The following is a 27,996-nucleotide window of genomic DNA, read 5'->3' as shown; positions in this document are numbered from 1 at the left end:
GGAGAGGAAGAGTGATGTGTGGTGCTGATGCTGGGATCCAGACGGGCGGGGAGCAAAGCAGGGAGCATCCAGCATCCTTAGCAATGGTGGAGAGAGGTCTAAAGAGTATCCTGACTCGGGAAAAGAGGTTATGAGCCTCCGTACATAAGAAAATGAGCAGGTAATAAGCGCCTTATATTTCAATTTCGCTGTGGTACAATATGGCTGGTTCTGTGATTCCAGGCCTTGGAACCGCTGTCATTTTAAAACAGCCCCCGTAGGAATGTAAATTCAACCAAATGCATCCATAATGTCTGCCAATAATTTTAGCATTTCTTGGAAAATGAAGAAGAAAAAAAGCTTATTATATGCGTTTGCTGAAATAACACAGGCCTATTGAACCCCCGGTGTTGTTTATCGGCTTCAGTTTGAGATGTGTAACGTTAGTTCTGTTTGGATGCTTTTCTGTTTGGATTAGTATCTTTACTTTTAGCCTAGTTAACTATTCAGGGTTTTGTAATCTAGAGACTTCTCTCTAATTTTGCTTTGTTGAATAGGCTAGTTTATGTAACTATACAAAATGAACATTGACAACGAGTGTAACAGGGAGGCGAAATGACTAATCCTACTACGGCGAAGACATAGCTTATGAATAATAATTAAGTCATGCTGTCGTTGCTGGCTGGGACGCAATTAATATTCATGAGCCAAGCATTCCTCCTAGCACGATTCGTTAGTTTACTAGCGCAGCGTCTGCCTATTACCCAATCACGCAGCTGTACTAGATGAACGTAACGCAACGTAATAAATATTTATCCACAAAGCGTCCTCTACAGATTGCGAAGAGTCACTGCATGGGTGTTTGACGCGCTGCAGTGCGGACCAGCGCAAAGGATGTTGCGGACAGTTGCGTTCTGTGAGAGCTGTGCCGTTTGTTTATCGAAATTCATTGGATGTCTCGAATATCCGGATAGAATAGCATTCATGTACATACTCTTTTAATTTTCTGTCGTTAGGAGGATTGCAATATGATGCTCCATAGAGCTTGTTTATACAGCGAATTAGAGCACCTGTCTCGTGCCAGATTTGTATATTTGCTTTAACCTTGGACTTTTTATGTCATTAATATGCATGGTTTTTATTTGATAGGCGTGATGTTTACGATTAGATAACCAACTACGCTTCCAGTAGGTGTTTTTGTGGTGGTCCACTGTCTTGCAGTGCATTGTCAGTGTTATTGAAGAATGTTTTAAGTTACTGTACATTCGCGTTTTTCTTAGTAATACGGCTATTAATTTTAGCACGTAGATAGAATTTTTGATAGATGGAACATCACTAATAAAATGCAGAAGTCAGGCGGTTTATGGTTTTAGGAAAGGTCCCAGCTGATGGTTTGTGTCACTGTGAGGTCCCAAATGAAGATTTCAAAACGACGGAAAAGACTGACTTTTCGTAGTCTGTGTGCCAGGTAGGGAGAGAGACTTCCAAATATATTTTAAAATATGCATTTGCTTTTTACTGTTTTACTAAAGCATGTGAAATAATCTGGAGTAAGGCTTGCAATGAATTTAGTCTTATGTAAAACATAAATGTTTAATCGTCTTTTTGTGGAAAAAAAAATTTGTACATTTCCTGCAAATGTATAATTTGTCATTTTGTAAAAAAAAAGAAAAGAAAAAAAGTGTACATTTCTTACAAACTTTACTCCACCTTTCTGACATAAGGGAGAATGGGGTAAGATGTGTCACCCTCACATTTTTTTTGTATTCCGATATTTTGAAAGGGTCCATCATATGTCCATAGGTCCATCACAGGACGTCTGATTGAAAGAAAAGTGATGATTTTATTTATTCTAAATCAGTATTTGCATGTCAAAGTACATTTTCTACAAGGCAGGTAAAATTACTTTTATGTTTTTATGTAAAAAAAAAAACAAATATACAGAATATTAAACTTTTCTTTAAAAGCTGTGAATAGTTTAAAATGCAGTAAAGAGTTTGGATAGGGATTGAACATTATTAAAAAATAAATTGTATAAATTATTTATGTTGAATACATGACTGTTTTGTTTGTGAATTCATATTTCTATGGCCCTGTAATATAGATGACGCTTCTCATCTTATTCAGAAAACCTAAAACAACAGTGGCACAGCTTACCCCCACTCTCCCCTATGCTTTTAAACACAACATTTATGCATTTGTAAAAGCATTATATGTATTTACTGTCTTGTCTTTCTCACTGGCCCATATGTGTCCTGGTGTGTTGTAATGTGTGTATGTATCTGTGTCCATTCCACTGTGTTGCACATATGTTTTGTGTTTTTTCTTCAGTTTCACAGGGCTTTCGTAACGGCGATGTCTTTTCGTAATGTCAAGTCAAAGACATATTTTTCCTTTTGCGCATCAGCTTATGATTCAATAATGCATGTATCACCTTTCTCTGGGACATTGAGTGCAAACTGACCTTTGTGACATTCATCCTTAAGGATTCAGTTTCTGTCTGACCCATGCTTGCCTTAAGATGGATGGTGAGTGTCATAATAGTCAAAAGAGGAACAGCTGATGGTTTGAGATTGTATCAATACTGACCAATGTGCCAAATCCTTGACAACTAGCACAGAGAAGGAAAACAAAACAGCCGGAACGTCATTCAAGAACTGTATCAGCTCAAAGTGCTCAAAACCAATTGCTTGCTAAGTATAATCCATCTCTTCTCTTGTTTTTCTGGCTTGTAGGCTGGCAAAGGAGGGTTTTGGTGTCGACTAAATTGGTCAGTTGCAAGATTTTTGTCAGAGACGTAAGGTTATTGAAGAGATTTGTGAACATGGTGAGAGAGTTACACCGTCCTTCATAGTTCCCCCCTTTCCCTTCCTGGACATGTGGCTGCACTTCACTTTTCAGAGTTTGATCACAAAATGGCTGTTGACGCTTCCCTTCCCTGGGATTCAGAGGAACTTAAATGATTATTCTTTGCTAATTAAGGTGACCTGAATGAAACCCCCTCTGCTTTTCGCTCACCGTAACCTCACATCCCATGGGTCCCCTGGAACGAAAAAAAAAAAAAAAAAAAAACTCACACGCAGATTAGTGGGAATACAAGGCGCGCGATTTGAATGCTTTAGCTTTTTCGCCAGCATTACGGCCTGTGCGCGAACAACACCCGTAAGACTGTTCGGAACCTGCTTTTTAGATAGCCGCTCATAAGGGAGAGGGTAGATAGCAGCAAATGTAGAAACTATTAAGAATATCCATCTGTCCTTTGGCCTAAAGTGGATTCCCTTTTATTATGGGAATGAAGCAATAGCATTTCCACACATTGAGGTTTCTCATACAATATAAAATTTGACATCATCTCAAAATATAGTCACAAAAGAGTGCAATAATCGGGTTCCGGGAGTAAAAATCTCATTCATTTTCTCCAAAGGGGAATACATTTTTAAAGATCACTTATAAACATTTAAAGAAAGATCTAATGTGAGTTATGAGATTGTTAATCAATGGTATATGCCTTTTTTAAAGCCATCAGCCCACATTGTTTCAACTGATTTTGTTGAATAATCATGTATAACAGCTTTTAGTTGAAATATCACATATAACATTCCCGGGTGAAAAACTACACTACCCATGATTCTTCAAAGAAATCTCCATCAATCGGAGAACTGAAACGGCAAATCCTGCCAAATTTTTAGAGCCTGCCTACTCCCATTAAGCACTGCGAATGATGTAAAGAGTCGGTCTCTTTATGCTCTCAAATTTTGAAGTAAAATATATTATTTCTACAGTATAATCAACATCTATAAATCCCTAGTTTTATATTTCTCCTGTTTTTATTTGATTATGTCATTCGCGCTGCTTCATGAGATTGTAGTTCTTTCCTTCATTAAAATTAAAAATGGTTCGGTATATTACACAATCTTGTACCTGTCTTTTTGTCCGATGTGGTCATTCACCTCGTAGCTGGTTGATTTGGTTCATGGCTTAAAACTCTTTAAATTAGACTTTTTATAAATCCCTATTGATGGAAAAAATACTTCCGGAACCAAGTTCGCCGAAAAAGTGGGCGGGCACTGTTGCACTCTATGGAAATTGTCGATTGGCTGTAATTGAAGAGATTGGAAAGTAAGGCTATAATGGACAAAACAAGTTGAATAGCTTCATTCTTCTACAATGGCTGTTACAGTCACAACAATATACTGCAGCTGTTAAAGAGCCCATTGATAACCAGCCACTGAAGGGTGTGGAAATGCTGGCTTGATGAACTTCAGTTGTATCTCAGTGTTCAAAAACCAACACATAGTGATTAAACTCTTCACTGCTCACATTCTTTTGCCAACTCATGTGAAGTCGAACCAAACATGATTTCAATGTATTATATTTTCGTAAACAGCATCATTCATCCCTGTCACTGCCTGTATAACATTCAGACTATCATCTTCCAGTTGTTTTCTACAAATCTCCTTGTTTGCATCTATCAAGGGTACATCAGTGCAGGTGTCAGTAACTTGGCACATGAGTTGGCAATATTACGCTCTGTCACTGTTCTTGGCTGAACTTTGTCTACCTGATGTCATAGTGCAGTTTGTTCATAGATTGTCCATAGAGCACTTCTCTAAGATGCTGCACTAGAGACTGCAGCTCTTGACGGATGCTGGGCTGGGCATGAGTTAGCGATTGAGCTACTGAATCTGAGCCGAGCTAGGCCCTGCATGTTTAACCAACAAAACAACGGTGCTGCATGCCAAATAGCATGTTATTGGGTTCTTATATGCATCTTTCTTAACCTTAGTTTAATAGAAGGTAACTCCAAAATTGATCCTTGGAGTAAAGTTTCTGCATTAAACATTTCGAGTCTCTCATTTTAGTGCCGAATTTCATTTGTGTTAAGAGGCTAATGTTTAATTTAAAAGTCGCGGGACAGTGGTGTTTAAGAATCCAATGACCGATACAGTTTACTGTCAATCACCTGGTTTTAGAATTAGAGATCGACCGATATTGTTTTTTTAGTTTTTTTATGACCGATACTGATTATTTTTGTTTACGTTGCTTGTTACCGATATTAAATTAATTGTTCTATTTGTGCTTTTTGACTCAATACTTATGTCATATAATTTATGCAATTACTTTACGTGTGAAGTTTGTTTGCTATTGAACACACACAGATTCATTGTTAGAAAACTATTTTTGACAACTTACCAGATTCTGTTGCACTCTTTAAACTAAATAATTAAGCGCTGATAACTGACTTAAAGCTACACTGTGTAGGATTTTCTCCCATCTAGCGGTGAAATTGTTTATGACTACCAACTAAATATTACTTTCTTGCTCCTCCCATTCCGAGGGCATTTTAACTCCTACGGTGGCCGTATGAATTCAAATCTGCCGGCAGTAGTGAGAAATCTCCCTCTCGCATTCGTCATGGTGCCACTGAGTGTAAAAACGCGAAAGGCGAAGCTTAAATTTCCAGGTATGTCCCTCTTTGGCAAATGTATTTTCAAGATGGAGGCGCAACATGGCTGCCGCCATTCGAGCGACTCGCTAGAGTCGTATGTATTCTAAATGGCAGATTCTACGCTTATGAGAATACTTGGATTAGTTTGTAGAAGTAATTACACATTAATGAGCACATATTTTGAAGAACAAAGTGTTTTTTGCTAAGAATCAATTACACAGTGTAGCTTTAACAAAAGTGTGTGAATTTCTGTAAAAAAAAAAAAAAAAAAAAGGTCAAACTGATTATCTATTTATAATTGCAGTAGTGTTTGGCTGCTTTATTTTAGAGATGCACAATATATCGGTTATTAGCTGATACTGGATATTTACAGTAATTGTGCATGTTTGTTCCCCTTTTTGTAACATTAAAATGAACTGTCATTTAACACTCAAAGTTAACCTTTAAAAACACTAATAACTTTATAACAAATGACCCATTTAAAATTTTTAAAATGACCCATTTTTTACTGTTTTATTTTTAATTAATTTACACAAAATGGTCTAGAATTTTTATATCAACCATTTAACACTTATCGGCCATAACATGAACATAATTATTGGCTTACCCATATTAGCCAGAATTTTAATATCAATGTATCCCCTTTTTGGGGAAAAAAGCTAAATGTGTTATTTTAATAAATGCTTAATTGTAAAGTTGTTAATGAATATTTTAGATGCGTTCATAATGGTTTCTTTTTAAATCTTATCAGAAATGCCCAGCAGACTTAATGGAACTGTTTTAGTATCCCTTGTTAGTGCACATCGTAGGCTACTTGGCCTATGTATAATAGCATGTGCTGTTAGAAATATCCTCACTGTTTGTTTATGGGGTGTCATTACTTTTTTTGTTTTCTAGGCATTTCCTCCAATGTTTGTGGCCATTTTATTTGCGTAGCCATTTGGGTCAAAAAGTATGTGGGTCAAGGGATGTGCCTAGTAGACTTTTTCTTTGTCTGCTCACAGCATAGTAACATTATAACGCTCAAAGCAGACTTTAATGTCAGCATTTTGCCACTTGAATATGTATCAGTAAATAACCGCAGGAATAAATTGGTGTTCTATCTCATAACTTCTTTTTAAAATCAGGCATTCCAAAGCTAATCTTTGGAATGTTACCGTTTGTTGAAGTTTGATGGCAATTGCATGTAGAAGCCAGCTCAACTGACCTATAGCACGTCGGCAAAATGGCAATAGCGATGATGAATAGGTGATTTAACAATTTTTGGTGGCTTTTCACAGATAAATGGCTCGTTTAAGCTGGGGGCTGCCAGAGTGCTCTCAGGGTTGCAGTGCCTAGCACCAGCTCTGCAGGACAACGCCAACATGAACGGCACTGCAGAGCAACAGGACATTCTGCCCCCAAATTGCATGGTCAAAGAACGATGGAAAGTGGTACGTTTTCAAAAGATCAATACATGACATTTGTACACACAGGGACACACACACACACACACTGAATTTGTTTTGGTGTAAAAACAATTTTTCACTCAGAAATTGCAAGAAAATTTTACAAGCTATTACAAAGAAATGAATACATTGAATTAAACGTGATATTAAAGTGCTGGTGTAATGCTAAAAATAAAACAAAACAAAATAAAACATTCAGTTTGCTTTCACTAATTTGACCTAAAATTGGTGCTGAATCCTAAATATTTATTTTCTATAGTATTTCGCAATGTTTCTTTGTTATACATTTCTCAAAACCCTGTATGTTTTGTTTACTTTCATGTTTAAATAAAATTTTGAATCCCATATTTCAAGATTTTTTTTCTGACATTTGGACTGTTTAACTATTTTTAACATAATAAATAAAAATACATAACTTTAATTAAATAGTTTGGGGGATCAAAAAAAAATTAGTTTTAAAGAAATTAAAAGTAGAAAATAAAAGTGACAGTAAAGACAGTTAAAAAAATAAGTTGCAAATAAATGCTGTTCTTTAAAAATTTTATTGATCGAATTTTTTTTTACCATGTAAGTTGCAAATTTTCAGTAAAATGAAATGGGGGGGCTTCTCAAAAAAAAAAAAGTATGCGGGTACATATAGAATAGATAAAGCTTCCCATCTTTTCTCCTATGCTCTTAGTAGATTATGTAACAGTAAAGCTCTTTTGACCCCAATCACTGGGACTGTCTTGTCAAAAGACATCACGTAGAGATAAAATTCCTCAACAATTCCCAGTACAAGGGAGAAGAGAATCTTCTCACATGACTGATCACTTCCAGTCCAAGTAAACGGGCTCAAGAACCACTAGAACTAGACCATCAAATAGACATGATGATTTATGAGTCATTTGAAATCACAAATCTTCTGCTTGCTTTCTCCTTTGTCTTGTGGACATGTATTACTCTGTATGGTGCGGATTTGAAATTTGCAACAAATTTATGCAAAGCTGACTAATGTTTGTTCTGCAGTGGGACTGCTGCACTATTGCATATCCCTGATCAATAGATTTGCCCTCTAGATTGGTTTATCAATGAAACAAGGATTATTCACATCTACAATAACGTGCAGATGTAGAAGAGATTCTGTTACAGTTTTATTTGTTGAGCTTGTTGTTTTAGTCTGAATTGAAATCAATATCTCAGGAGAGTAAAATAAAGGTACTATTGACGCACTTGAAATGTAAATATTACGAAGTGCTTTTTGATGTTTCCCAGATGCTTCTTCTTCAAAGACACTTTGCAAGGCTGCTGCATTTTTATAAGATAATTGAATATTGACAACTTTTACATTGGGAGGAAATCACAACTGTTTCTCTGACTTTAGGTTTCCCAGCTCATACTTGAAATCAATACCAAATTAAACAGAAAAAAACATCTTGTTGTGTTCCTTTTTGATGTACAGCTGAAGAAGATAGGAGGAGGGGGGTTCGGGGAAATCTACGAGGCGTTGGACCTGCTGACTCGGGAGAATGTGGCGTTAAAAGTGGAGTCAGCTCAACAGCCCAAACAAGTCCTGAAGATGGAGGTGGCAGTTCTGAAGAAACTGCAAGGTAAGACATGGTCATCATTAGGTCTTGGTTTTTGGTACAGCATCAACATCACTTTGACATTGACAAGATATCACATTGTCTGATTACTGGAGACAAATTCCCCACAGAAATGCACAGGGTCATTCATGTTATACAGTACCATTTGAACTCCTAAAAACTGTATTCTTGTGTTGTAATTTAAGGAAGTTTGTCTACAAATTGCATACCCATTTATAATATGTTTGTATACACTATCATTTAAAACATCAAAAGTGACTTATAATGTTACAAAAGATTTCTTTTTCAGATAAATGCTGATTTTTGAACCTTCTATTCATCAAAGAATCCTAAGAAAAAGTATATCATGGTTTTCTACAACTGATTTCATCATTAATGATAATAAGAAATGACTTCATATATCATCATATTAGCAACAAATCATCATATTAGAATGATTTCTGAAGGATCATGTGACCCTGACGACTGGAGTAATGGAATCATATTTCACAATGTTACTGTTTTGACTGTATTTCGATCAAATAAATGCAGCCTTGTTGAGCATAAGAGACATAAAACATTTTTAAAAATCTCACCGACCCCAAACCTTTGAATGGTAATGTATATTTTTAACCATTTATTAAAACCATTCTTAAATTACCATACTGACTTCCTGCAAATGTATCATATCCATTGCTAATATCTGTTGTTTGGGCTGTTGTTTTCCCATCATTATGTAACTTCCTGTAGGATGATTTGATTAGTTAAAACACATAAAGGACTCATAGGATGAAAAGTGATATTGAGGACACAGGAAAAAAATATAAATTAATTTACAATTAAGACAGTATTCCCAAGAAAACATGTTGGAATCATTATAGAAAAGAAAGACTCAAAGAAACACGAGCCCTTCTGTGTTTCAAAGGCTTTATAGATTAAGCTGCATGCTAGTCACATTGTATCATTTTATACAGTACTTAGCTGACATCATAATGACTGAGGCATTTATTAAAAGCTGTAAAGACTGACCATCCCATCACAGAGGACCATGTGCGTGGCATGTTGTATATTTAGCACTGTGAATGAAGCGGCAGTAACACAGCCTACGTGACTGCGAACATGTGAAGCTATACGCACACACTCACATTCTGATGATTCAGTTCAGCCGTTAGTCATCAGAAAGAAGCAAATAACAAACAAAAAAGAAGTACAAGTTGTCACGTAATGGCATATAGTATAAAAAAATTGTTGATTGGCCAAGTGGACGTGGGTATTGGTCATTTAATCAGCCTGACTAATAATGCTATTCTTTATTTTTGTATTTAAATTACTTGCACATGTTAATGTTATTTTCTTTTTTAGGTAAAAACCATGTGTGCAAGTTCATAGGCTGTGGGCGAAATGATAAATTCAACTATGTTGTCATGCAGCTTCAGGTAAATGACTCCCTTTCATAATATAGTTGGCACATATAAAACCAAAGCTCATACACAGCAATGCATACAAGTAATCCTTCATTTGAAAAATCATCATTGATCGATGAAAGTCCTTGGAACATTTTATAGTACATCATAGATAACCATCACATGCTGGTTTCTCTCAAATACTGAAGCTGTCTTTTACTGGTTTTATGGAGGTGTGAGGGCTTCACTTACACTTCATTATCACTCTCAGGGTAGAAACCTGGCAGATCTCAGGCGAAGTCAGCCACGCGGCACCTTTACCATGAGCACAACCCTCCGCTTGGGAAAACAGATTCTAGAATCCATTGAAGCCATTCACTCTGTTGGCTTTCTCCATCGAGACATCAAACCGGTAATATCTAATAGCTTTCCTGAAAATGTAATTGCCTTGTAATCATGTGTCTAATAATACGATTATGCAACACTGTCATTTGATTTCCAGAAGTGATTTTATTTATCAAGGATGTATGGATTTTCTTTCCAGTCAAATTTTGCCATGGGAAGGCTGCCTTCAACATACAGGAAATGTTACATGCTCGATTTTGGGCTCGCACGACAGTATACAAACACCAATGGAGAAGTCCGACCGGTATGTCACAGTTTAATTCCTTTTCAGTATTATTCATTGTTAATTTGATTATTTACTGCTTAATTATGCTTATTTGTTGAATGCGCTGAATAAAAGTACATGTTTCCTGCATTGCAATGAAATATGACATTTCTGTCAATCAATATTATTGGTTACAATCCAACCATGATATTAAGTTGTCTTTTGATTGAGCCCAAAGGTCTGGTTTTATTAAGAAGCGCCTGAGATTTATTTGAGCAATAAAAAGCAATATTCACTGTAACAGTGCAGGCTGGCAGAGAGACGAGCTTGAAAGCTCATGAGAGGTTTACAGAGCTCTCTGAATCAGGCACTGGGCTGTTTCCTCTTTTAGCTCATTACAAAGAGCTCTTCATTCGCACATGTTCCTCTCTTCTCCATCCTTCACACTATCTCTCTATTTCTCTGTACGTGCAGGTTTTAATGCAGCGGTATGAATATTTAATAAGACTGCATGCATCAGTGAGCAATGCCCCCAGGTTCCAGCCTGAGAGAGTGTAATATTTTCAGCCCTCTTTCTCTCTCTCTCTCTCTCTCTCTCTCTCTCTCTGGCTCTCTCTATTTCTCCCTCTTTCTCTTTCGCCATTCCTTTCTGCACAGCTGAGTCAGCTGCACTCATTGATTCAGGCAGGAAACTGAGTGTCATCCTTTAGTCTATCTATCTATCTATCTATCTATCTATCTATCTATCTATCTATCTATCTATCTATCTATCTATCTATCTATCTATCTATCTATCTATCTATCTATCTATCTATCTATCAATCATCTCTCTCTCTATCTCTCTCTCTCTCTCTCACACACACACACACACACACACTCTCTCTCTCTCTCTCTCTCTCTCTCTCTCTCTCTCTCTCTCTCTCTCTCTCTCTCTCTCTCTCTCTCTCTCTCTCTCTCTCTCACTCACTCACTCACTCACCTGGGCAATGCAGTGCTGCAGCACTAAAGTGGTTTGGCTCTGTTTTTCTCCTGCAACCTTCAGGAGTTGTTTGTCTGTTCCTGCAGCAGATTGAAAATGTTGCATGGGTTGATCCAAAACTACCTCTCCAGATCAATTAATAACTTTATAATGTTGAACAAATAACAAAAACCAGACTGTAACTTTACTGTGAAGAAAATTCTTCACTTTAAATGCAATTGCAGCATGTTTTTTTATCCAATCTGTGGTATCCATTCATATTTATGAGATCCTAAAAAAATCATTTTTAGGATTATAAATAGTTTTGGTGTCCTCTGAACTGTATATGTTGCCTTTTTTTTAAATGCATACATACAGTATAAATAGGACAATGAAGGTCCAGAGTCATATGCTGCCATGTTTGTTTGTTTGTTAATATTTGTTGATGTTTGTAAATGTTTTAAATTGTACACAGTAGCTACTTATTTGTTATACTAACATTTTCCTATTGACAGCATTTGAAGGACATTGCATGGGGTCATTTGTATAATTTTGCCTGGTGCAAATGGACATTATTTCTGCTTTTTCTTTTGTTTGACCATCTTGTCTTATTTTTGCAGTTTTCGTTTGGGGTTTTAAGTTATGACGTGCATGTCTGACGTATTTCTCCATCTGTTCCCTTCTCCCCACACTCTCACCAATGGAAAGACTTTCATTGTGAGTGACTTCATGGAGTTCTCATCTTTGCTTTATATTTGACCTCATATTTTTTTCATTTATAGCTTATATATATATATATATATATATATATATATATATATATATATATATATATATATATATATATATATATATATATATATATATATATGCATGCATGCATTAGGAGAGTTTGGCATTCAAGTTTAAATAATTGTCAGTAAAAGAGTGAACACGGTAAGAGAAAATTAACTGCATCCAAATGAAATGTCATTTGTTCTGCAAAACAGATGCTGCTTGTCATGTCATTTAGTTAATCAAAAATAAATGAGTTGATTTGGTTTGTAAGAAAGTCCCATTGGGACTAATACACACTCATGCACGCACAGACACACAGGTACATTTATTCAATGTTCTGGAAGAGTGAAACGCTATGTTCAGTGGAGTGTGTGTTGTGCATTGTGTATCCCTCTCCTGTTGCTACAATACCACTAAAACAGAAATTAAATGAATAATGCATAAAATATACACAGGAATATTTTTGTCTGATTTGTTTTGATTTACCTAAATATATATAGAAAATTCTAAGTATTACAGATGACGAAAATAAAATGCAAAAATAAACTTTTCCTAATACATTTCTGCTTTTAGCCCAGAACTGTTGCAGGATTTCGAGGGACTGTTAGATATGCATCTGTCAATGCACATAAAAACAAAGTAAGTGCTTATTCTATGTCTACTTATGTATTTATATCAAACAATGTATTTTACAGGATATACAATAATCTAATGTTATTTCCCTATTCATTTTTGTGTTGTTTCTTTATTACAGGAAATGGGTCGCCATGATGACTTATGGTCATTGTTTTACATGCTGGTTGAATTTGCTGCTGGGCAGCTGCCGTGGAGGAAAATTAAAGACAAGGTGCTCTGAAAATCAGTGTTTGTTATCTTTTTTTACTCGATTTTTTTACTTCAAATTAAGTTTTATTTTGTATCAGACCACCATTGTTGAAATGTTCTGTTGTCATCTGCATCATTTAGGAGCAGGTGGGTCAGATAAAGGAGCGCTATGACCATAGGATGCTGCTTAAACACATGCCATCAGAGTTTAATGTCTTCCTGGAGCATGTTTTAACCCTTGACTACTACACCAAACCAGACTATCAGGTACCTAGAATAGAAACTCTAACTCTCTATATATCATATTATGTTTACTAAATAGATGTGTACCAAATAGAATACAAAAATAGATTTTTATATTGTTATTTCAATATTTTATATTGTTTATTTATTCCATTTTATGTATTGGATATCTACTGTCTCTCACTCTCACTCTATACACACTATATATATTTATGAATATTAAATATTAAACATTATATAACAATGTATAAGAATTACATGGATACATTTCATCATACAGATATGAGTAGTCTTTACTAAGGTGTCTTTTCTGTGTCAGCTCCTGATGTCAGTGTTTGAGAACAGCATGAAAGAACGCATCATCACAGAGAATGAGGCATATGATTGGGAGAAAAGTGGGACGGACTCCACGATGTCTGCCACCACACCGACAGCAGCGCAGCAGAACACACGGCCTACAGCGGCTATGGTTGGGTAAGAACCGCATGCATGTGTGAACACATCACACGCCATGTGTATATGCCTGTGGGCGTGTGACCCTATAAATCCATCCATCCATCCATCCATCCATCCATCCATCCATCCATCCATCCATCCATCCATCCATCCATCCATCCATCCATCCATCCATCCATCCATCCATCCAGTTAAAGATCCTCTTGTACACGAACACACAAATGCACCACACTTTACAAAACCCACACTAATTCACAGGCAGCCTCTCGAGGGATTTTGTTACTTGTCGTACATTGTCACATAAAAGCCGTACAGATGGACGAAAGGCATGATTAACGTCTGAAATACTCAAGCAACTGAAAAAACAAGGGACAAGCTTGAATGTGTTGTCTTATTTGCTTTTCTTAATCACTGTTATTTGCATACTGATACATTTTGCAAACTGATTTATTAGTCACAAACATCCAATGCTTCTTGGAACATTGTGGTTTGTTTTCAGTAGGTTTACATGTTCAGAGAGGAGAACACTCACTTCTGATGGAAATGTCACTGACTTATTTTAGTCCATTGCAGTTCTGGAAAGGCAGAGTTGTTGTATTGCTCCAGGACATGAGGAACATTTTACCATGAAATAGAAAAACATCTGATGACTTTTAAAGGAGTTCCCCCTCTGATGCTTCTTGTAAGCTCTGGGTGATATTTACAGAAAATGACTCTATAAAGGTGAACCATGTCATAAACATTTTTTTTTTTAAACAACCCCAAGTAGGTTTCCCAAAACATTTTCTAAAGTAATTCAGGGTCGACTTGATACTATATATTTTTTATTGAAATTGATTGTGATCTTTTCTTGAAACTTTAGGGTTATAAATGTAACCCAGATGCCTGGTGACCTTCAGAGGGAAAATACAGATGACGTTGTGCAGGACGAGCACCTAAGCGATCAGGAAAACGCCCCTCCGATTCCCTCTGGCCGGCCAGCTGCTGGCAGTCAGTTACCCACTGACGCAGATGGATGGGAGGAGACAGACTTTAATCGCAACAAACTCAGGATTAACATTGGAAAGGTGCAGAGCACTCCAATGAATATAATCCAATCAAATACTTTTCATGATCATATTTTAAAAAGCAATTTTGTTTATTTTAAAACCAATTAAACATTATAATCCATTTGAAGTTTTATAAGTCAGTTTTTAAAAAAATATATTTCATTTCATTTTCTTTGATTTTATGTTGCAGGGAGGTCAAGAGGAAGATGGTAGCCGGGGTGTGTGTCCTGTGTCGCCACAACGGGGAGGGTTGGACTCTCCGGGTATGCAGGTGCACTCACTCAGGTACCGACGGGTCAACAGCCCTGAATCTGATCGCATATCTGCCGCTGATGGACGGGATGGTTACGGACAACGGTGGGTCGAAATTTTTGTATTGACTCAACCAGTCAGAAGTTAGATAACGAACTATCTGTTTTATAATGTAAGCTTGACTGTTTTGAGTCATAATACATCTTGTGATGCTGTTTTTGCACTTATCTTTATCTATTGAGTTCCACATTTAAAGAGATAATAATATAATGAGAAGGCTATTTTCATTGATGAAATTTTAATTCACTGCATTATTCAAATAAAGGCATTACAACATGATTATTTCAGAGACACTACTGTTTAAAAGTTTTTAAAGAAATGTATACTTTTATTCAGCAAGGATGTATTAAATTGATCAAAAGTGACAGTAAAACATTTATAATGTTACAAAATATTTATATTTTTTAAAAATTTTGAACTTTCTAATCATCAAAGCATCCTGGACAAAAAAGTAGCACAGTTTCCACAAAAATATTAAGCTGTTTTCAACAGTGATATTCATAAGAAAATGTTTCTTGAGCACTAAATCAGCATTTTTGAATGATTTCTGAAGGATCATGTGACATTGAAGACTGTAGTAATGATGCGTAAAATTCAGCTTTGTCATCACAGGAATAAATTACATTTTAAAATATAATAAAAAAGAAAATAGGTATTTTGAATTGAAATAATATTGTAAAATTGTACTGTTTTTATGGTAGTGTAATAATTTTTTTCTTTGATTTTTCCAGCAAAAATAGCGTGTGTATATATTTTTTCTGGAAAATCAAAGGAAAAAATATTTATACTTAAGTGAGAAATATTTTTTTCTTCGATTTTCCAGCACAAATAACATGTATATATGAATGTATGTATGTACATATGTATATGTATGTGTATATATATTGTTCCTGTAATAAAATATTGTGCTCATACTGCCCATTCATACTATTCATATTTTTGTGTCATTTAGCATCATAAATTCATTATTTATTCCTTTCTCAGCTCTCGAATGGACATCCTGGGTTCTCCCTCTCGGCATGTTTACTCCTCCCAGCCTGCTCAGATGCTGTCCATCGACGGTTGTCGCGGAGACCGTGGTCGTAATGAGGCCTCTGCGTCAGTGGACCAGGAAGCCCACAGCAATGCCTTCATCCGCTCCGTCCCACTCGCGGAAGAGGAGGACTTTGACAGCAAGGAGTGGGTCATCATAGACAAAGAAACGGAGCTCAGAGACTTCCACCACCTCCCAGGAGCCGAACCCACCACATCCGGTACCACGGATGAGGAGCCGGAGGAATTACGCCCTCTGGAGGAAGGAGAAGAGCGGCGGAGACATAGAGGGACAGATCCGTCAGTCAGGCCCAAGACGTCACATGGCGACCGGACGACACGAGGCATGCTGCCCCTTACGGAGGAGGAGGCGTCCAGGAGGAGCGGGAAAGGCCAGTCAACCTCAGCAGAGAGCCCTGTGCAGTCACCCTGTCACTCGCTGCCCTCCGGACGGCCACGGCGGAGAGAGTCAGAATCCAACGGACCTCAGAGACAGGTAAGATCATCCTGACTAACCTGCACTGACATTCTTAGCCTAAAGATGGAGTGCATTGCTGGGTTTAAGGTGAGTGAGGCTGAAAATATTTGATGGTGGTAAAGAAATCATGAGGTCCAGTTAGAAGCGCTATAATAAATTGTTTGTTTACAGACACTTTTTTTTGGTACATCATTCTTTGGATGCGGTGTGGGTGCAATGTTTTCGAGCTCATGAGATGCTGAAGAAAAATTAGATCATTAGATAAGAATTTTAAAATTAGATCAGGAAAAGGATGCTTATTCACAAACCAGCTTTATCAGCTGAGTACTGGATTTTATCAGCTAATAATGAAATAAATGATAGGGAAATATCAGATAAGATGGCAGGAACACTATACTGTAATTTCTTTATATTACATTGCATCTTGCTATTTTGTTACTTCTCTGCTTGCAAATTAATAACAGATATTTTCAAAATGATATTGTTTTAAAAACATATTGATTCAAATATTTTATGTTTTACAAAAATTTTATACAAATTCAATACAAAAATGTTTATATATACACTACCATTCAAACGTTTGGAGTCAGTAAGATTATAATTTTTTTAAACACATTAAAACTTTCATTCAGCAAGGAATTGATCAAAAGTGACAGTAAAGATATTTATAATTTTAAAGATTTCTATTTCAAATAAATCCTGTTCTTTTGAACTTTCTGTTCATCAAAGAGTCCTGAAAAAAAAGTATCATGGTTTCCACAAAAATATTAAACAGCATAACTGTTTTCAACATCAATGATTATGAGAAATGTTTTCCATCTATTAAAATAGAAAACATTTATTTAAAACTGTAGCAATATTTCATAATGCAGCTGTTTTTACAGTATTTTTGTTTTGTTATCTTTATCGGCTCGATAAGAAAATGTTGCCAATATATTAAAGTAAATAATGGATTATTTCCTTCAGCTGAGACACTTCAGATGTGCACTGTTCGCCATGATGGTTTTGAATTGCTTGAAATATGATTGCAATTACTTCAAAAAAGGAGTGTAACATGCGCAGTACAAGTCTGTCATACAGGCTACATAAAATTATAATGAGAATGTTATAGCTGTGTGCTTGGGACATGGCTTTTAATGGTGAGACTTTTGTTTTTGTAAGCAGGCTCTCAAAAATGATATCGGCCAATGTATCGATTATCTGCTTTCAAATATAAAGAATTATCGGTTATCGTGTCAGCCATCATTTTCATATCGGTGCATCCCTATTTATGTATCTGTGTGTAAATGTTTGTTATAAATTGTGTAAAAAATATTACTAAACCAACCTATAATCCTCTTTGGAGCGCTTTCGATCTTGTTTTAAATGTGGTGCCTGATCTTTTCAGCCACCACACAGAGAATGACCTACATCAGGAATTTCTTGTACCTTTAGAAATTTGTTCACTTTCCACTTGTTCCAAGAGTGAACATGAAATACTGGTTCCAGAGACATGTGCAGGAGACTTGGTTTAGTTTAAGTCCCATTATAGCACTTTTTCAATTTTTAAAATAGCATATCTGTCTTAAAACCAACTTTAATCTATATAAAGCCAGTGCTTTGTGATGGGGCGGCGCTGTTGTCTCCACTTTTTACAGGGTGTGTGCCTATTTCTTTCTCCCTTTCTTCTCTCTTCATCTGTCACTCTCTCTTTAGTTCACTGTCTGACACACAGACTCATGCCTCATCTCTTCTTTTCTGACCATCAAACATTTGGTTTTCACATGATTTGCTACAATGTAATGATTCTTCTTTGTTCATGGTTTGTATTTTGGAAAACTTTTGTATGCTGAAGTTCAGCTGTAACTAAGGGGGTATTCAAGGTCATGTACACACTACAAAGCTTTGATCAGGTATCATTTTCATATGATTTCATGGAGTCTTTCGTACTATAGTTTTGTGATATGGAGGTAACCATAGTGATTTATTCCACACCCTGCGATTGTAAACAAGAAACATGGATATCAAACAGTGTTAGTGACTGATTAGTGTGCCATTTGTTATGAAATCATTTATGCTCATTAAGCATGATTTCATTGCATTAACTAGCTGCTCACTTTAGTTCTGATCGCACTACATGGATTTAAATAAAATTCATTTGCTGCAACCTTAAAGGGATTGGTAACCCAAAAATGGTTTTCAATCCCTAAAAAAAAAATCTGAAAATGGTTTTCAAAAATTCTGTAATTTACTCACCCAAATGTCCTTTCAAAACTATATTTCTTTGTTTCTTTTCTGGAACATTATTTTTTTTTTTTTTTTTTTTTTTGTCCAACTGGTTGGCAACATTCTTCAAAATATCGTCTTTTATGTTCCACAGAAGAAAGAAAATCATACAGGTTTGGTACAACATGAGGATGAATAAATAATGACAGAATTTTTATTTTTTGGCTTAACTATCCTATTTAATATTCTAGAAATGATTTCACTTGTTTAATTCGGTTGTCACTCCTGTAATAACTGAACTCAATATGAACAGAATGGGATTAAAAGTAGCTGCAGTGTGTACATGGGCCAAATTTCTTTTCTTTTATTATTTTTTCCTTTCCAGATAGAATTACTAGATGATTTCTTAAATCTTCAGAAATATCCGGTTTGTTTTCAGCAGTTTTTCAGAAAAAAACTCTGTGAGGGTAAACTAGACCTTTGCTAATTGGATTCCGGGGCTGCGTATTTCTTGTCCTTCAGAAAACACTTTTTTTAACATTTTTTTTTTTTTTTTTTACCTCAATACTGTGTCTGTGTCTTTGACTGCGTTCAAAATGAGGGGTCTACTGCTGAGCGTTTCTACTCTGACTGTTGTTTGTCTTTTTAGGACGCTCAGCACTAAACCATTCAGTAAAATTCTGCACTAATTCACATTAAAGTTATTCATTTTCATATTTTAATGTTTGTCATCCCTCATAGTCCAAAACAAAATGTGTGAGAAGATTTCAGACGCTCTTTACCACTAGGGTGAGCCAGATGACATATAGTAGACCAGCAGTTTTGCTCATCTTAAAAGTTAGCTAGCTAGTTTATAGCTAGTTTATTCTTCTCATTTACCCATGAGGAAATATAGCAGAGAAAAAAACATTCTGGGGCATTTTTCTGAATTCTGTTTAGAATAACTTGCCCCTTACATTGTTTCGCTGTAAACACAGTCACAGCCTTTTCAAGCTGAACTGAGATTGCTGGATTGTCTCTTTTGTATGATAGCCAAAATCTCAAATCAAAACAGATGAGGATGCTCATTTTCCCAGCAGTCTTCACCTTTTAAATGCCCACTGCCTTTTGCTCGGCCTTTCGCTCAAAATCACGTATGACACGTTGATTTCACCCACGGAGAAAATACCAAGGCTGCCGCTGGAGCCACAAAAGAAGAGTGAAAGAGGTGTTTGCGGTAAGCACAGTTTAGGCTAGTCCCTTTTGTACCTGTTTGATGAACTTGCTCATTGTTTTTTCTTATTTGAATTCTGTTTGTCATCATTTTATCCATATTTACCCATTTTTATCCATGTGTGTTTGTGTTTGTATGCCTGACCATTCATTTTTCTTAAGTTGTCCGCATTTACAACGACGGTGTGATGATACCGATCGGTAAAATGGTTAAAGTACTTTTTGTCTGCAATCTCTCTGCTCATTGTCTTATACATGGTCACATGTGGCACATTTTTGAGAGGTGGATCTGCATCAAACGAACAGCCTCTGTGGAATAGAGGCTCTCAATGTTGGCTGCCCAACCAAAAAGAAAAAAACATAGCTATCCCTTTTGCTTTGTCTCTTGTGAAAACTTGTTTCCAGGCAACCCGTTGTAGGTCTGTGTAAAGAGAGCCCGTTCCTCTCTTTCCTCTGAGTGTCTGGCGTTCTCCTCACTGCATGCGACTGGGGAGATGCCTTAAATGTTACAAATACAAATCCTCTGTTAAGCTCGTGAATTTCAACGCTTGCTCTTTCTCGTTTTATTTCAGCTGGATGATGACAGGCCTCACACGGGCCCGCGTTCCAACCAGCTGCGACGTCTCGCCTCCTACGTCTTCTCGTCCTCGACGTTGGAGACTGAGCAGTACCCTCACGCCGGAGGATCCTTCATCCAGCGCAGCCGGTCGGCCGAGAGCAGCCCGGCTCACGGTAACCTCCGATCGGGCTCGAGGCGTCACGCTCCCCTGCAGCCGCCTGGAAGTCCTCGCAGCAGGCACTCCATGCTCAACGTGTCCCGCGTGCAGATCCAGCAGATGCTGGCCAAACTGATGAACAAAAACAGCTGAGGAAAGCTGACGTAATCTCTTCTCACACACCGATGTGAAAGACTTTTTTTTTTCTTTTTTTTTAGGATGTTGAAATATTTTTTGGGAAAGATGAAGTCTTTTCTGATGCAATAAACTGTAGAGGGCTGTAAGAAGGGAACGACGTGTTAAAGGGAATGCCATGCTTTTACACACGCTGTTCATAACTCGCACTTTCTGCTTGTTATGAACAAACGCTTTAGTCATTTTAATCACTCTGTGAGTAAAAAAATCACATTAGATATAGCGAACTATAAAGATATTTATAGCCAAAATTCATTACCTGCAGTGGCTATTCGTGTACCTCAGTTGCATGTGTTGCATTTGCAGCTGTGGTCAACCTGAAACATAATACCGCTGCCTTTAATATGCAAGTTATTTTATTGTCTTCCATGCAAAAAAAAACATGAAAAACTTGGTGATTTTTTTTTTTGTCTTCTTTTAATATTTTTAGTATTATAATTTAAGTTATCAAACACGTTCTAAGCCATCATCCATAGTACATATTGTTCCTTACCTACGCAGGCTTTCAATTTGACAAAAACAAATTTTTTTCTGTGCTCTATAGGTGCTTTTGCCTCACAAAGGAGATGTTATGCAAGTTGAATGAAAGTGTTTTAAATATAAAATGGAACCATAGGAGCAAAAGGGAATAATAAGTCAATGCTTTTATAACCAATGAAGTGGCATGCTGGAGTCTGGTTATCTTTTACAGACGAAATATGAGATAAATGAGTCGGCTGTTGTGTCAGTCATACAGGAAATGAAAGAACAGCACGCATTTTGGTTTCTCTGCCACTGATTAAAATTAGTATAGCCAAAAATAATATATATATATGAAGAGTTCAGATGCAAAAGCCTCTAAGTGCCATCTGAAATTTTCTTCTAAAATGATCATTTTTATCAAGCTTGTATATTTAAGTTCAGTAATTTCACTTAAATTACAATTAATAGGTAATTTTCATTGCCATTTTAGTGAAATAACTGAACTTAAATATACGAGCTTGATAAAAATGATCATTCTTGAAGAAAATTTCAGATGGCACTTAGAGGCTTTTGCATCTGAACTCTTCATATATATATATATATATATATATGAAAGCAGTTTCCATTAAATAGCATCTTTTTTTTTTTTGCGTGTTTAGGAAGGTGTGTAGATAAAAGCTTCCATATCTCATTTAATCATATATTTATGTGCATAGAGCTTTGAATGCGCTGTGTACGCATTATATCTCATTAAATACCTCCTAGTTAGTCTTGGGTTGGATGCACAGTTTTGTGTTGTATGTTATTGAGTAGCAAATTTATGTGTGTGAGACTGCTGTAGGGTCTTTTGTGTACTGTTCTCACTATTGCACTTTAAAAAAGACACCGAATTGGAGCCATAGCTGTTTCCTTGGCGATGTGATTGATTGCAATAAGATGTGAACGGTGGTTTTGAATTGAGCGGTACAAGATTGTCATTTTCTCAATTAAAATCCACTAATGTTTATACTGAAAAAAAGAACTGAAAATAAGGGCATATTCTAGAAAATATTATGTACATTAGACATTTAGTGATTAAATAGCACCTTCGTTGAATAAACTTCATTTTATGGATGTTGGTGGCTTAAGTTGTTTTAAACAACCTAGGCTTGAAAGTTAAATGGCTCTTGCATTTGTTGTAGCAGGCAGAGATCTTTTGGCAATATAACATAAGATGCATGCCTGGATTATGAAATTTGATGGAAAATGTATTTATACTTTCCTTTTGTCAGGAAAGAAAAATGATCTGGTCATTAATTGTTTAGAAAACCATTAATTTTGCTAGATTTAATTTAATTTATATTTTTGATTATATTTTTTAAAACGACTTGACTAAAATTAAACTGCTTTTTTGTTGCAAAATAAGTGTTTTTAAACATTAGAAACATCGAAAATCTGTTGTTTGTTCACGCATACATACAACTTATAGTTTTGGAGTGTGTACTGCACCTTTATATGATGAAATTTTCTGAATTGTGCATCTTCAGTCAGTGCATATTGACATTGTATTAGAACAGAAATGATACATTTCAAAAATGACTTGGTTTCTGTATATGTTTCTGGTACTGTCACAGTCATGGCTTCTCACATGAATGTACTGTTATATACCCAAACAGGCTGCTAACTCTTGCACTTATTTTGCACATTTGCTTTTGCCTGGATTACATCAATATGTTTAGCTGTAATTTTACAGTAATGGCACCGACATTAACGGTGCAAGAAAAGTCGTTATTGTTGAGACTGTCCAGGTCTGTTGACAGGGAAGTACTGGAAAGACAGTGCAGTTCAAAACCTTATTTTTGCATGACTAACAAATGAAGTTGGTCCATGAAAGCAAGTGAAACTAAGACAATTTTGTATGGCTTATGTTATGCCTTTATGTTTCCATGAATTGTATATTGATTATTGATTTAAATACTAATTGATCAATAGAGCAAATTCCTTTGTTTTTTTTTAAAGCAAAATATTCAGTTGACAATATTCTAAATATTTAATTGACAAATAATTTTGCATTAAAGCATTTTTTTTTAAAGATCTACCATTACAATAAGTTTTTGTAAAAGATGTTCTTTTAGTTTTAAGCACTGTTTACAACATTTTCGAAGGCCTTTTATTTTATTTCTACCTGAACATCTGCATGTGATGCTCTGAAATACCAAAAAGAAATTAATTTAGTCTTATCACATCCCACTAAACTGCTCTTATGAGTTTTTGATGGTTTTACTTTATGCCTATACACAATGCCTTTGTCACAATAACACCTTTAGGATGGAGGAATATGCTGTATCATAGCTGTAATGTGCATGTTGTATGATATATTGTTGATTGCAGGGTCATTCTATATAATGTATATAGTGAGATGTGATGGATCAAGGACGTTTGGAGCATAATTATGTCTGCAGGGAGTGATAATCTTAGCTTGGTGTTGTGAGAAGCTTCACTTGAACCACAATGAACTCTACTATGTTGACACCGATACACAGCTGAAAAGCAACAATGTACACAGAACAAGCTCTTGATGGAGCTGATACAAGCACCGACTGTTGTCAATATTTAATGTATTCAGTATATTTGCAATTAAAAACAACTATGTGTCAATGGTAACAGCGCTAATTTAAAATTGTGTGCTGTTAAATAACAGTGTAAAAATAAGTTGCAGAAGGTTTTATTTAACTTTTTATGTAACCAGGCAAGTAATAAGAGCAAGATTTTATTTCCAATGACAGTCTGGTATTGCTATGTAATGTAAATGGGCTGTGATCTGTTAGATTGATGTACAATAAGCATATTACCTTTTCTATCACAACATCACTGTACAGTATGCTTGTAATATTTCCAAGTTAAGCATGTATTTTAAACTTTTTTTAAATGATAGGATAATTGTACATATATATCTAAGAAAGAGAAATTAAATCAATACTGTATAGATAAAAGCATGTTATCTGGTTGGTTTTAGTCTGTATGTATTGTATAGAAAACCTGTATGTTGGATACACTTGAAAAAAAAAAGCAAAATATGACTGGCTGCTGTAAAATGGAAAATTCTTTAACACATTTTTGTGCCTTTTTTATGTATGTAATCTAGACAATCTTAAAAAGCTTGTGTACAATTTAAACATAATTAAAGTCTTTGAGAAAAAAAAATGTGTTGTATTGTGTGGTTGTATAATGTATAGCAATGATTTTATCTATTAGAAATGAATAAAATGATTAGAAAAAGTATGTGTAAACTCAATTATGAAGTACAGTATGTCTTCATATACAGTAAGTATGTGTTGCTGGAAAGTGTTTTCCAGGAATATCTCACTGAACAGGATCTCATTGTTTCTCATAATTTTTCTTACACTGCCTTACCAATATGGCAGTATTGTGACTTGAGCATTTTTATGTTATCCTTTAGGGCCCAACCCCCGGTGAGCCCCTATTGTCACCTACTGACTACAGGACTAAATCCCCATCCTCTGAGAAGGAGATGTTTCATATCCTTCCTAAACTGCAGGCTAAGAGAGCCGACTTCCTCACCGTCATGCTTACAGGAAGCCTACACCAGCGACGGGCCTTCACAGCCACACCGCCTGAAACACAAGATGAGGGACCCAGAGATGACGATGTCACGAAGAGTGAATCTAGTAGTGGCGCAAGCGAAAAGAGCACTGAACCTAGTCAAGATGGGGCTCCTTCCACCTTAGTGGCCGATGATCCGCACAAGGAGTCAAAAGAACCGGGTTCTGTTGCTGAAGTAGATCCTGACCAAGAGGACGTCTCGAATACCCTTGTTTTGTTTTCACCAGGAGACACAAAGAAGTCTCCCAATGTTATAAATGCGACGGATATGGATCAAGCTGTGGTGGGATCTGATGCCCCTCAAAATGAGCCGTTGGATGAAGTTGGTCGACTAGAGGTGCAGGTCCAGGAGGACATAAAGCAGGCAGAGAGGTCTTCAGATGCAAGGCAACCTGATGCAATTAGTGTTGACCCATCCATACAAACATCTAAACTGGTGGTAACTGTCTCAACAGCTTTGGTGGCCTCAGCCTCAATTGCATCACCCCCTTTCTCCAAAGTGGAGCGAACTTTTTTACACATTGCAGAGACAACCCATCTGAATGTCATGTCTTCCAGTGGTGCACAGGTTCTTGAAGTTTTAGAGGAGGTTGAAGGCAAATCACAATCCAAGCAGATAAAGGACAAGTCAGTCCTTTCTCAAGAGCCAGGAGGAGTTGCAGCATGTGTCCAGTCTGAGGTGACCTCTCAGACTCTTACAGAGGAACCTCGGGTACTCAGTGTTCTGCATGGGTTTTTGCCAAATGAGACTGCTAAAAAATGGGAAGGTCTTGTGGTTCCTCTACTCTCAGAGTCTAGGGAACCCATCCATCAAGGTTCATCAACTGAATCCAAACAGGATAAACAACTAAAAGAGGAATATCAAGAGGAGAACACAGTACCTGAAAGTGTTTCTAAACTTCCACGACCAAGGAGCAAAAGTCGAATTCCTATCCTAGTCCCAGAAGAAGAGCCAGGATCTGAACAATCCCTGCCCATCAAAGAGCGACTGCGTAGAAGAGCCATGCAGCAAGACCTGGCCCGTCAAGCTGTAGAAAGACAACGTCAGGGCCGCTGGATAAGACTAAATTCCAGGACTTCATCCTCAGTATCTTCTGGAGATGAGCCCAAGAGACCTTCAGAGACTCTTTCTACTACAGGCTCAGAGGAAGATATTCACGTATCTGATGATTCTGTCAAGAAACTCAAGAAGAAGGCTGAGGAAAAGTATCAAACAGAGTGGCACAGCAGGATCCCACGGCCAGTTACCCCAATAAGAAAGCCTTCAACTAAACTAGTAGTAGTGGCTCCTGTTATCCATCCTGAAGCTGGAAATGCAAAATTAGAACAAAAGGCAAGCAATGGGTAAGTTCACTTCAAACATGTTTGACAGCCAGGGTTGTGCACCATTTAGAAGCAAATTGAGAATGCATTGAATTTGAATTTCTTTGGATTGCAATTCAGTTTTCAAATAGGATGAAGAACATTTAAATTCACACTTAAGAATTTAATGGGAGCCATTTCTTTAATTCAGAATTTTACACAATCCAGTTGACAGCATACCAAAAGTATGAATATGGTCAATTAAATTGTATTTTATTCACCTTAGGTCAAAGGTACAACCACAATCAGGATCAAGTGCTCCACCACTTCACACAAGATCAAAATCAACATTATCTTGTTCTACCAAGCCAAGTGGAAGCAATCGCATGCCTCTCTCCTGTATTCCGGCTTCGTCTCGTCGCAGCTTAAGCACCACAAACTGCACTTTCTCTTCAACCCGTATAGCTAGTCCTTCGCCCCATAGGCTACCCATACGAACTGCAGTTAGCGAATCTCGCAAGCAGCCGTTTGCCCTCCGTACCACTGTGGATCTCCCACTGAAGTCTAGGACTACTACTTGCAGTGGTCCTGCAAAGGACCCCAAACCTTCACCAAACCAACCCACCAATACACCTGTAAGGAATCAAACCAAAGCTTCTGCTCATTCAAAGAACACAGTACCCATGAAAAGGGAAAAAAGCACAAGCAACAAAACAGCTGCAGCCAGATAAGACACTGTGACTGCTGTTTACTGGGATTGTTTCTTCTCAATTACTTGAACATATTGCCTCAACATGTAATCGGCCCCATTGACCAAAATCAACCTTTTAATTAATTTAATGTTCTTCCTAATCTAAAAATGGCTATAATTTTGAATTCTGTACCAAATAATTTTATGTTGTACTATAAGGGTAAACAATGTAGAACTTTCACTTTACTGGAAGTTTTTTGGAATATAATGGAGGAAATGTCACATTTAGCTTAATCGGTGCTATACTGTATATGTGTTGTTCTGTTGTGCATATTTAATTCAATATGTTTTTGAAGGTGTACTTTATTATTAGTTAGATGCCAAGTTGTCTTTGACCCTTGACACACAATAATAATGTATAATTATTTACAACATCTAAATCAATCATACAGTATATTATGTGTATTTAGGCAGCACAAATTATTATAGACCACCAGACACACAGAACATTGTAAAATCTGCCACATATCCAAGGACAAATGCACAAATTTTCTCTGGTCTGCAGCTCGGCCCTCTTTGTAAACCTTGTGATGATGGGCATGCCTTGTCTTTAGCTTGTTACAAGTGTTTGATGATACTGCTGTATGCTTGTATATATTCTTTTCAGTATTTCTTGCAGAGACCTCTTTATTTTTATCAGGCAAAGGAAATGGTAAAGTATTTGGGTTTTAGTTTTCTTAAAGGAATTTATTGTGGGTTCTACACTGAGTTATCTCATTTTCTAAGCATGGCAGAAATCACACATTATTAATAATTGTCAATACGGATTATTTCTAAATGAACAATTTTCACCTCTTTTGCTCTTATTACAATGGTGAGATGTTAAGTGAGATTTCTGTTGGAACAAGGAGCATAAAATGATCAAGTCTTAGTCGTGTTATGTTGTTGTTTTTCTACAAGTGACACATTCCACGTTCTTCCCAGTCATTGAAAACATTTCCGTTTTTGCAGGTACATGTTTGATTT

At 36.5% G+C, this 27,996-nt stretch overlaps 1 protein-coding gene across 4 annotated transcripts; it reads left to right on the top strand.

Moving 5' to 3' along the window:
* The first annotated feature begins 1 nt into the window (after position 1).
* ttbk1a (tau tubulin kinase 1a) lies at positions 2 to 27,901 on the top strand. Of its 4 annotated transcripts, none has more exons than XM_082155378.1 (15): positions 2 to 160; positions 6,709 to 6,861; positions 8,318 to 8,465; positions 9,804 to 9,877; positions 10,116 to 10,256; positions 10,389 to 10,493; positions 12,763 to 12,828; positions 12,944 to 13,036; positions 13,156 to 13,281; positions 13,577 to 13,731; positions 14,576 to 14,780; positions 14,953 to 15,119; positions 16,059 to 16,602; positions 24,814 to 26,321; positions 26,566 to 27,901. In XM_082155378.1, exons 2-15 carry the CDS (start codon positions 6,793 to 6,795, stop codon positions 27,008 to 27,010), a joined length of 3,846 nt encoding a protein of 1,281 aa, XP_082011504.1. In that variant the 5' UTR covers positions 2 to 160; positions 6,709 to 6,792; the 3' UTR covers positions 27,011 to 27,901. The 4 variants fall into 4 exon arrangements, with proteins under 4 accessions (XP_082011504.1, XP_082011505.1, XP_082011503.1 ...); XM_082155379.1 differs by having other exon boundaries at positions 2 to 1,447; XM_082155377.1 differs by lacking the exon at positions 2 to 160 and adding an exon at positions 1,920 to 2,806.
* The last annotated feature ends 95 nt before the right edge of the window (positions 27,902 to 27,996 follow it).

Source organism: Leuciscus leuciscus, assembly GCF_965113295.1.
Source record: "Leuciscus leuciscus genome assembly, chromosome: 23".
NCBI classification, from domain to species: Eukaryota; Metazoa; Chordata; class Actinopteri; order Cypriniformes; family Leuciscidae; genus Leuciscus; species Leuciscus leuciscus.
Note: the sequence above shows the minus strand (reverse complement) of the source record. Positions and strands in the feature narration are given on the sequence as shown.